Consider the following 12,326-nt stretch of genomic DNA (forward strand, 5'->3'; position numbering starts at 1 on the left):
TGCTGAAAAACAAGTTGTAACTGCCAATCCAGATATAAACACTGTAAGTTTGTCATTGGGATGCAGTTCTACTAATTGCCTCAGTGATACACAGATATACCACATTTTCCATTTTCTTTATGGTAGATCCCATAATAAAATGCATTTTGTGGCTTACTACCATGTTATTCATCTGTTATGACTTTTATGCTGTTTTTTATTTGATATTTTGTCATAGGTTGAGCTTTGTGATGAAGATGAATTTATGGTGCTAGCATGTGATGGCATATGGTACTCTTCTTATGCTTTCTTATCTTCATTTGATTCTGAATGATGTGATGTGTTTGAGAAATATCAACAGTTACACAATTAAATTTAATAATTGATGGGATTTGAGCGATATGACTTTTAAGCAGACAATATTGTGTGTATATTCTACTATTGTTTGGCATGGGAAAAGTGCATTGTTTCATGCCTTTATATGAGTAAACACTGATCTCCTTTTAAGTTAAAACCTATGCAAACACTCTGGTTTCAGAGATCACACAGAAGTGCCCTGTTCTCAATTTTTCATTAAACAAATGCCTTCTGTTTAATTTTCTATTTTCTAGACATATGTAAGTTGAGGCCTTGGCATAGAATGTTATATGCTAAAATATTGTTGACATTTGATTTGATTCTGAAATTGGTTTCGGTTGCCCCTTCACACTTCCTTTCTTAAAATAATAATTTATTTCCTTTGATTATTTCAGGGACTGCATGTCAAGTCAACAATTGGTAGATTTTGTTCATGAACAATTGCGTTCGGTGAGATCTAAGTTTTAATTTCTTTCCTAATAAGATGAACTATTAAATTAATAATAACTGTCTTGATTATTCACAGATTGGTTATGCTTATTGACAATATTGAATGCAATACTTGGTATTTTCATGGACAAGCATTCTGCTATTTTTGCTTGCACTTAATTTGAGGGGATTAAATTTATGCTAGTTCTTAGTAACATATCAGGTTTCATTGATGCGCTAATCTTTAATAGCTATTGTCTTTTACTCAACCTCTATCATATCACTTAATGCACTAAAAATTCTGGAAAAATCAGTATCATCGCCTTTCAGAAGGTCTGGGAAATGCATCCTAATAATCAGCGTATCTATAATTATCTTCAGGAAAAGAAACTTTCTACGGTGTGTGAAAGAGTACTTGATCAGTGTTTGGCACCATCAACGGCTGGTGGCGAAGGATGTGATAACATGACCATGATCTTGGTGCAGTTCAAAAGACCTGTTCAATCCAGTGCACCGGCAGAAGAGCAATCCTCATCAAACCAACAGGCTGAATCAGAAGTTGAACCGAAACAGGAAAGAAGTGAAGTTTAGAGTGTATGCCGTAGCAATGGTTCAAATATGTATTCAATATATAATAACATACAGAAAGTTCAAATATGGATTCTATATATAATATAATAGACACACCCGCATATGTATAGTAAAAGTGTGCAGTGCACCAGTGCTTTATATCGCTTTTGAATGGTCATTCTCCTATCATCTAACATTATATGCATAAGTTATTCTGATCACCATTAAAATTTCACAAATTTTCTCCCACTTGTTCTCGTGTCTATTTTTCACTTTTAAAGTTGGTTTTGAACGAAATACATGCGGCTTCAAATAAAAAGCTGCAGAAATGTGTCATGCCTAACAAGCTGGTAGTGTAAACTGTAAAGAGAAAAGAAGAATAATGATCTACCAGAGCAAATGCTATTTGAAGTAGGTTCTTTAAATCAAATGGTTGGGATTATGGATGGACATATGCTAGACCGAACGATATAGAGAGATCTACGATTTAACTTATATCAAATCAGATATTTTTTAAATAGATAAGATTAAGACTTTTTTGAAAGTCTATTTAACTAAAAAAATTAGACTATATATTTCAAATAAAGTATTTTAAGCCCGTTTAAATAAATATGAATAATATTTTTATTATTATATATTATATTATACTAATATATTAATTTTTTATAAATTTAAATGTATTATTGTAAATAGAATTGAAGTTTGATATCATATATAGTCAAATGTTTTAAAATGTTGTGTTAAATCTAAAAATATATATTTAATTTTCTTGACATATTAATTCAATAGTCTATTCAAAAATGTCTTATTATTTATTTAAATATATTAATATGAAATTGACTTTTAAGAATGCTAACAAGCCACACCAGACTTTATATAGATTCATGAACCGTGTATTTATATGGATGCTTTTTCGCTATGCTAACTAAAAATTTGTGCTTTATTTATGAGGTGTGACTTGATGAACTAACTGATTCAGACATATCTTCTGATGATGACTCATCAACTGAACATGTCCCATTTGATATGAGTCATCAGAATTAGAAGGAAATGAGAATAAACTCTAAAAAATCCAGTAAATTTCTGCGGCAATAACTTGTGAGTTCTGTTTATTCCATTAGAGGTGAATAGAGAGCCTAAAGCTGGTGGTTGGAATTGAAAGGAACATTCGGTTGGATCATCAAAAGCTGCATCATTATGCTCCATGTCTAAGAGCTCATCTGAGTAATCAGAACTATCACAAGCTATTGAAACCTTGTATGGTAGTATGAATGTGAAGGTAGAACCATGCTGTTCTTTGCTAGATACTGTTAGACGACTCCCATCCACTCAACCTATGCCAAATGCAAATAAATGTTGGCAATTTAGCAAGTGAAGAAAACAAATGAATTGATCTTTGTTTGGAAGTTTTTAAATTCAAAAAAGGGTTAATTTGAAATTTAGTGCAAAAATTACATTTGATCACTTTAAGTCCAATTGAGATTTTGAGACAACATTTGTGTCATAGTAATGAAACACTTAAATTTTCCCTAAGATCATTTTTTTATAGAAGAAAATCAATTCTAGTGTGGTTTGGACTAACTTGCATGTATCTTTTAAATAAACTATGTAATAATTTTCTATCACATTGTAACATGGAAAAATTATTCATCAGATGAGTACTTTTTATGTAAGAAATGTTGCACATGTGAATACAAAATAGAATTCTAAACAAACAAAAGAATAGAGATTTTGCTCAAATAATATGTTCACTACACTACATAATATTGATAGTAAATACCTGGTATTCCAATGCCTGTATCATATACATCACAGCTTATCCACGCCGTTGTTTTGGTTGAGTAATGTTGATCCTCAGTGTCTCCGTTCATTGAGCATTCACTTTTAACCGGAGATCTACAATCATCATTAAATCCGTGGTTATGAGGTGTTGAGTGATATTTTTATTCTATCACTACATTCACAGAAACGGTTGAATGGCCTGAAGTAATCTTTTGACTTTTGTATGCTTTTAGCTTTTGCCTTCATGGGTAAATTTGATGGCATTGCTGCAAAATATTATAAATGTTAACTTGTTAAGTGTACAGCAACAGAAACACATTAATTAAAAATAAATAAAGTTCTTTTACTTTCCCAATTTCAATATTATGTGCAGCCAATGACAGAATAAAGCACTAAATAAGAACATTGCGAGTGGTTAACTGCAACAATTGTTGCAGATTTGAGACTACCAATCACATAAAATGTAGTGCCTGATTAAATCTGTGAGAATTTGCTGAATCCTTAAAACCTCACTGATGACCTGCAATTATGCATGAAGCAAATGAACAATAATTTAATCAAGCACTAATCAGGTTAAATCATGCTTTATGATTTGAAGTCGTGGCCATCTAGTACACGTATTAAGTTAGTAACAGTTAAAATTATGCAATTGTAAAATATTTTCTGCAATGATATTGCAGCTGTCTGAAGCACTTGCTTTACTACTTCTCTTGGTTGGAATTTGGTAGCTTTCAACTTTGTAACTCCTACATAGAATCAAGATTTTGGGAGGGAGGAATTAGTCTATATAATTCTCAACTTTAAATAAAACTACATTATTATTAATTAAAGTGACACTAATAGTCATTTTACGATTTTTTTAGGGATTTGAATTATGACCCTTCTGAGTTACAAGATCAAACTCTTACCAATGAGTTGATACCTCATGGGCGGTTTACAAAAAACTTATAAGAACTTGAAACAAGGATAGATTTCCATCCTGACTCAACCTTGGAAAGATCAAGTATGTCATTTATAGGTTCAAGAATCAAATCTCCCGATGATATGACATCCAAGAGTTGTCTTTGATCCCTATCAAGTTTTGTGGTGGAAAGAATTTAAGCCATGCAAACAACCCCAAAGAGTGGAGATCTTAGTTGTATTTCCTTGGCTTTCTGAACAACAATCTATTCCCTAATTGTTGCCATCCTTTCTCTTTTTCTCACCTACGTTTTTCAAGGAACGTTTCTCTTTGTCATCAGCTTTTGATAGAAAATAATTTGTATTGATGCATCATCAATCATATAAACCTTGCAAGAAGAAGAGCTTTAGCAGCAAATCATTACCTCCTCTTGTAAACTTAGAAAGTGATTATAGATAAAGCAATAGTGAAACTCTTTGTCCTTCAATAAAAATTCATCAACAGAATCATAGCTCTCATTATATCAAAAAACAAAAAAACAAAAACTCTTATAATATATAAAAAAGAGGGAGCCAAAAACAATTTCAACAAGCTCTGAGATTCATATACCTGATGGCCAATAGCAACAGGAGCATTTCGGAGTATAAGTGCAATAAATTATCAGCTCTCTTCAGAATCTATGACAGTTCTTCAGCAGGTGATGACTGCCTTTCAATGTTCTTGATACTTTCTTGCAACTTTTGTTAAGTGTCTCTTCTCTTTGAGCACTTGCCTCAAGCACTATGCTCTTCCAATATCTCCAACTTCCTCAGCTCAACATATTGTCTTTGTTTGCTTAGGTTGTCAAGTTTTTCTCTTAAAAGACGTGCAACACTCACCTGCTTATCAACTAAAGGGTATTTTTCTAATCCTAACATTTAATAATTTAATACGCTGAAAAAATTAGTTGAAATTTGTTTATATTTGAGTTTACAAAACATAACGATATATATATATTTGATTCTAAAGGGATATTTGGCAAGACTGCAAAATAGGACTCCAAAAGCTCTTTTCATACAACTCTTCGCATAAGGCATGCTTATGCTTGATATTTTTCATCATTAGTTCCATATGGTATGATAGAAATACTCTTTCAGTGTTATGGACAGGGTTGGCTATTTTTATACAATTGTAACCATTTATCAGCAGAGATTTCCTGATTGAAGTACATAATTTGCACAAAATAACATGGTCATTGAATTTTTTTAGGCAAACTTGGAAAAGTATCCATCCCGGAACAAACAAAAAGGATCAAAAGTTAATATGACATATTATCTAGCAAAACATTTACAATTACCTTCATGCCACCCTTTTGAGATCTGAAACTTACATGAGAAATGGTTACATATATACTTACATGAGATAACAGTAAAATCAACATTTATTAGGCAGTTGAGCAAATGTTTCCGCATTGGGGCTACAACCGACAACCATCATTTTCTTAAAGACAGAGAAGGCTTGGTCTTTGTTTCCCGACAAACCATGACCGCGGATGAGAGCATTATAAGTGAAAACACTCGGTTCTAAACCCACAAGTTGCAGCTCCTCATACATCTTTACAGCTAGATCTACCTTTCCAGTGACTCCAAGATGGAAAATCAATGAATTGTAAGTATAAAGATCAGGAGAAATTCCTCTATTCTTCATTTCGCTAAAAAGAGAAAGAGCTTCCTCCAACCTACGCGATTTTCCAAGCCCGTTGATTATAAAATTGTATGAAACTGTATCGGGATCAAGGCCAGTCAACTTTAGTTCCTCAAAGTACTGGAAAGCTTCATCAACTCTACCAGTTATGCATAGACATTCTACAAGGATGGTGTAAGATTTCAAGTCTGGCCTTATTCCTTCTTTAACCATCTTTTTGAACAAGTCAAGAGCAATATCGATTTCACCCGCTTTGCCAAATCCATTGATAAGAATATTGTAAATAACACTGTTGGGCTTGCATTGATTGTCTAACATCTCCTCAAAAATCTTCATTGCTTCCTCTAATCTTCTAGCCTTTAAAAGACCATCTATAAGAGGGCCATATGTACTAGGAGTGGGAGAGAAACCACTACTCATGAGTTCATAATATAAATCCAATGCCTTATCCAAGCTATTAGATTTCACAAGGGCGGAGATGATAATATTATGGGTTATAGCATTAGGCTCGCATCCCCTACAGTGCATCTCATTGTAAAGCTCAAAAAGTTCATTGATCCTCCTAGATTTACCATGAGCATCAAGCAACAAGTTGTACGTGAAATTATTTGGGTGACAACCTGCACTCTTCATCTCCCCAAAAAGTTCTAGAGCTTTTTCGGTGAAATTAGATCCGAGAAGTCCATCCATCAAGCAATTATATGATTCTAAGGTTGGGTGAATTCCCAATTTTTTGGTGAATTTGTCAAATACATTTTGAGCATCAAGGGCCTTGTTCCGCTTACACAAGACTCTAATTAGTGGTAACATTACATGGTCGTCTTGGCAAATAGAATAACATACCAATCTTTCAGCAAATGAAATGGCCTCTTCTATTTCTGCTTCAGTTAAAATACATTCCATCAGTTCTCCACAGATTTGTTTGTTTGCACGTAAACCAGTCTGATGTACAAACTCCATTACAACTTTGATTGCATCCTCAACCCTTCCACGCCTCACAACACTTGGAAGGAGGGTGCATAAAGTTACATGATCAGGGGAAAGAAATTTCTTCATCTGATGAAAAAACCAGAACGCGTAATCAATTCTTCCTTCTCTGGTCAAGCCATAGATGATGGTGTTGTATGTTAGAACATCAGGATTGCAATTCATCGTTGTCATTCTACAGAACATCTTTAATGCCAAATCAACTGCGTCATTCTTGGAAAGACAATCAAGGAGTGTGTTAAAAGTTATCGTGTTTGGAGGGCATCCAGAACTGGCCATACTCCCAAATAATTCAAGGGCCTTTAGGATTTTTCCCTCTTTCCCAAGACCGGTAAGTAAAATGTTGTACGTCACAACTGTAGGAGCTAGCTTCAAATTCTTCAGTCTACCAAACATCTTCCACGCCTCATCAACTCGACCAACCTTGTAAAGTGTGTCGATTAAAGAATTTACTATCATTACATCTGGTTCACACCCCTTGCTTATCATCTCGGACAAAAGTTTTGTGGCTTTGTCTATTTGTCCTGCTTTGCTATAGCACTTTATCATCATATTATAGGTTATTGAATCCGGTGAAAGCCCGCAATTGTGAAGATCATTGAATACATCTTCTGCTTCTCTGATCCTACCCGTATCTGCAAGAGTATATAAAGATGCATTACATGCTGCTATGCTAGGCATAATGCCTCTCTTTTTCATTGTTTCAAAGGTGTCAAAAGCTTTTCCAGGATCACCAGATTTTCCATAATAATCAATAAATAGAACATAAGAAAAAGCAGCTGGTTTAACACCCAAAGATTCCATATTTTCAAAAAGTTCTAATGCCTCGTCTAATCTTCTCGCTTTCAAAAGTCCACAGATCAATGTGTTGTAAGTATGAAGATTTGGAAAAACTTCTTTCATTGTCATCACATCTAACATAGAAAATGCCCTATCAAAATCCCCGGATTTGCATAAAGCCTCGATGAGTATAGTGTAGGTAACCACATCCGGAGCATAACCATCGGCCTCCATCTCATCCCAGAATCTTTTCACAGTTTCCAAGTCACCAATGTTACTATACTTGTCCATTAATGTAATGTACGTTACCCGATCAGGACTGTGACCAGTAGCCCTCATCTTTACATATAGTTCCCCGGCCTTGTCAAGTTTCCCCGCAGCACAAAGAGCATCAATCAAAACTGTGTAAGTGACAACATCAGGCCCGCATCCTTCATCACCCATTTGCTTAAAAATCCCCCACGCATCATCGATTCTCCCAGCCCTCCCAAGCGCTCTAATACATATGGTATACGTGTATATATTTGGCCTCAAACCCAAATTCTTCATTTCTTCCAATAAATTCATAATATTTCTAGTGTCCCTTCTCCTCCCTAATGCAACCATTAATGCTGAATATGTCTTCATGCTAGGTTTCATCCCTTCCGAGATCATTCTTTTGTAAACCTTCAAAGCCTCTTTATAAAAGCCTGGTAGTAGTAAATGAATCAAACCATTATACGAATATGCATTCAACACGAACCCAGCTTGCCTCATCTTTCCAAGTGCAGAAGGCGCATTTCCAATCCCACCTTTAATCGATAGAGCCTTGAAAATTGTCATGTAAGTATTCAAATTCCTGTAAATAACTTGCTTCTGCATCAAATTAAATACATAAACCATATCCTCAATTCTCCCTTGATCCCTCAAAAACTCAAGCATGTAATTGCATGCATCAGTGTTATGCACAAAATTAGGCAACTGGGAAACTAACTTAAAGTATGAAAAAACAGAACTTGGTTCCAAAATAGACTTCAAAACACTCATAACTTCTTCAGAGGACACTCTAGTTTTGTTCTTGCCATTAACCACAACCACCTCATTTTCACGGGCACATCTAATTCTAATACCAAAGTCATTATTACGATGACTCACAAGTCTTCTTCCACGTTTCTTCCAATTTAACAAAGACCCATTTGAAAAAGTTTTCATTTTGACAAAATTGGTTCCTCCTCCAAATAACCCATGATTGCTCACAACACAGAAATTAGTATCATTCAAAGCACAACAAAATGACATACCGCTACAACATGTGGTTGTTGAAGAACAGAGAAGTAAGACAGTCATAGAAACAGAAAAATCCAATAATAATGATGATAAAAGAAGAAAATTAGAACAACCACATTGAACTGACAAATTGAAAGTGAATAATTAACCTGTCTCCGTAAATGGGGGTGTGAAACTGAGGAAAGCGGGGGCGCTAATAGTAAATAAAAGTGTCAGTGACAGTCACAGACAGCGGAAAGAACAGCTTAGCATAAAGATTAAAGATTGAGAGATTTTCAAAGTTTCGGGTTTGGATATTTATTTGACACCGCTCTGATGGAAGACACTATCGCCAACTTTTTTTTTTTTTGGTTTTGTTCACGTTATCGCTTAGTATTAAAATTGTATAATAATAATTATTATTATTATTATTATTGTTATTATTATTATTAAATTATGTAATTTAATTAAAAAAATATTGTAGAAGTAGTTTATTTTATAAATATTTAATTTAACAAACTTTGTGGGAACCTAATTTAACGCTATTTTATTAAAGTAAATATTATTTTTAAAGATATGAGTAGTTTTGTTGTAAATCTTTTTTGAATATATGACTAACTTATAAAATTTAACCATTTTTAATGAAGTTATACACTAACGATATAAGTTTTTGCACACACGTTTAATCATATTCTTTAACGTTTCTTCCTAAAAATCTCTATTTGTATTACTAAAGCAACAAAAATAGAGTGAGCCATATATGGTTTGGAGGTAGATGTGTGGAGACTTAGTTGGCTCACATTGATGGGGACTCTAATGGGAGACATTTTGACACCTATCCATTTTTCTTTTTTCGGTACCAAACAATACATTTAGTTTAATTAACTTTTTTAATATTTCATCTCATTCTATACTCTTATTTATTTTTCACGCACTTTTCACAATCAAATGAAAAAAAAAAAAAAAACCCTCAAAGTATTACATTTAATTGAAAAATATTATATGAGTTATTTATGTAAAAGTGAACGACACACAATATATAAATTTTAACGGTGTAAAAATGTATTAATTCAGGTCATCCACTATTTATATTTATATACTAAAGTTTTAAATGTGATGGACGTGAAAATTGTGTATTAAGATAAGTTCGAACCTTGTATAGATTAAAAATAAGGTTTCAAGTAAGTTTATAAAGAGGGGCACATATCGTCATATAAGTTAATTTTATAAAAATGAGTTACATAAAAAGTACAGAAAAATCTAATACAACTAAATATGATGTGTCTAAGGTGAGAAAGTAAATTGTATAGTTTTGGTGGAGGGAAGCTTGAAAATTGTTTGAAACTCTCAAGGATTATTATCTCGAGTATAAAGTCTTAAAAACACTTAAACTTCTATATAAAGGTAACAACGTAAAATATCATCAAAGTTTTAAATAATTTTTAAACAACAATATATCTAATAGATTTAATAAATAATTTCATACCCTAATAATGGTCAACAAACCTAAAGAATTGAAACCAAACATACAATCAAGTATAAAAAGAAAAACCTCGATTTTGATATTGTCGTCGAGGTTGTGAGTTGAGACTCTGTCAAACAATACTTGCATTCGTCCGTTTGTCAAACATCTGTTGATTAACATCATTTTAATTAGGTACCAAATCAGATAGTAACTTAATAAAATATTAAATAAAGGGGTCAATTTGATAGTTTAAATATCTAATATTTGATAAAAGATCGAATGACAGTACCATTTTATTGAATCAATGACATATTTGTAATTTCACTACCTATTTGAAAGCATTTTATAAAGTAATGAGCAAATTTGATCATTTCGTCAAGTCCAATCAATTCATTTCATAAAAGTGTTCCAATAGCTATTTTTTTGTTAGGTTCCTTCGTCTCTAACATTTTTTTATTTATTTTAACTTTCAGCTAGAGAAAGTGACAATGATAATTTGGAGTTCAATCAAAAAACAAATAAAAACTGACAACTGTTCCAATCATAATTTGCACTTGAATTCTTTAAACGGTTCTTTGTTTCATTAACCATCAGAGCTCGACGATCTTATTAACAAAGGTCGAGGAGCTGCAACTAATGGTGGCAATAGATCGATCTAGGTTTTGCAAGACCTGAACTTGACATGTCAACAAAATTTAAGGTATGAGCTTGGCTTGTGGTCTATTATAAGTTTTTTTAATGTATGAACCTGACTTTTATGATAGTCTGATGCAATTTAGTAGCCAATTTAAAAGTACAGTTAATATTAACATTTTAAATAAGTATTTTAAACATATTTCTTAATAGATTAATAAAAGTCAGACCAAACATTGTTAAAATTTTTGATTTTATATAACATCTTATTTCAATTATATTTTATCATTAGGGAGTAAAAATATGTCAAGTCAGACCAAACATTGTTTAAATAGGCCAAATCTACTTAATAAAATGAAAGTTTGGGTCTAACCTATTATTTTCCAAAAGTTTTATTTTAAGCCTTGGTATAAGCCTATTTTGTGTTAAGATATTTTGCTTATTCATAAAAAGGCCAATAGACCAATAAAAAGCATGAACTTTGTTTGAACCTATACAACTATAATATTCATTTTTTTCGCTTTTTGCAACAAACTTGATTTATATACGAATAATTATTAACAAAATAAAGAATAAAATGCAAATATTGAATTTATAACACAGTGATTTTGAGAGATAATAATTAGTACAAAGTCAGAACAAAATATTAGGATTCAAAATTATAGTAAATAGTATTTTATTATATAAATATAAAAAGTATTTTTTAAAAAGAGAAAATAAAGAGTCTTTAATACACAAATATAATAAATTTTTATTTGATTATTACTATATATGCACGAGTAGAGAATAGTTGACTCTAAAAAGTATGAGTTATTTCTCTTAATAATTCAATATAAAATTTTATTGATCCGACCGTCAAATTAAAAGTTCTTATTGAGTAGATCAATTACACAAATTTTTATAAAATTTCAAAATAATTTGATACTTCATTAAGTAATTTCAAATGAACGTATATTAAAATTTTAAAAAAATATAAGTAAATATCAATAGCTAAATTACACAATTACACATTTTAGATTTATATAAAAGTTTATGTGTTTGATCATTAATATATTATGTTGATAATTAACGGTTGAATTAGTGAAATTTGTCGTTTGTATTGAGCTATTAAGTGAAATAATTCGTTATATAAATACTTCTAAAATCAACGATTCTTCATTCTATATTATGTTTAATAAATATTTAAAAAATATAAATTTAACTTATTTAAATAAATAAATTTCTAAAAAATTTAAATTAATTTTTTTATTAAACAGACCGAATTTGACCGAACTAAATTTTTAATAAATCAAACGTAGATGACCTAATTTATTTTCAGCTCTAAGTACAGAACAAACAACTCGTAAGATAACTCAAGGAACAAATATGAAATCAGACTCAAAATTGCAATCCATATCTATTTGCGTCAGTTTCAGGGATATTTACAAATGTATACCACAAAAATAAAAATAAAAATAAAAAAATCAGAAATTATACAAACTTTTTTAAAAATAAAAAAACCACAGTAATCCTCAT

General features: G+C 31.7%; 2 protein-coding genes across 2 annotated transcripts in view; one reads left to right on the top strand and one right to left on the bottom strand.

Annotated features, from left to right (window-relative positions):
• LOC101515345 (probable protein phosphatase 2C 60) overlaps window positions 1-1,556 on the top strand; it is a 6,642-nt gene extending 5,086 nt beyond the window's left edge. The window contains exons 9-12 of the mRNA XM_073369073.1: window positions 1-43; window positions 218-270; window positions 732-786; window positions 1,147-1,556. The exon at window positions 1-43 is cut by the window's left edge and continues 8 nt beyond it. Coding sequence (XP_073225174.1) covers window positions 1-43; window positions 218-270; window positions 732-786; window positions 1,147-1,356 — 361 coding nt within the window. The 3' untranslated portion in view covers window positions 1,357-1,556. The remainder of the gene's footprint in view (window positions 44-217; window positions 271-731; window positions 787-1,146) is intronic.
• Window positions 1,557-5,217: 3,661 nt separating this feature from the next.
• LOC101504507 (uncharacterized) lies at window positions 5,218-9,086 on the bottom strand. The gene has a single exon (XM_012716204.3). It carries the CDS (start codon window positions 8,792-8,794, stop codon window positions 5,432-5,434), a length of 3,363 nt encoding a protein of 1,120 aa, XP_012571658.1. The 5' UTR covers window positions 8,795-9,086; the 3' UTR covers window positions 5,218-5,431.
• Window positions 9,087-12,326: the final 3,240 nt, after the last annotated feature.

Source organism: Cicer arietinum, chromosome 5 (assembly GCF_000331145.2).
Source record: "Cicer arietinum cultivar CDC Frontier isolate Library 1 chromosome 5, Cicar.CDCFrontier_v2.0, whole genome shotgun sequence".
NCBI classification, from domain to species: domain Eukaryota; kingdom Viridiplantae; phylum Streptophyta; class Magnoliopsida; order Fabales; family Fabaceae; genus Cicer; species Cicer arietinum.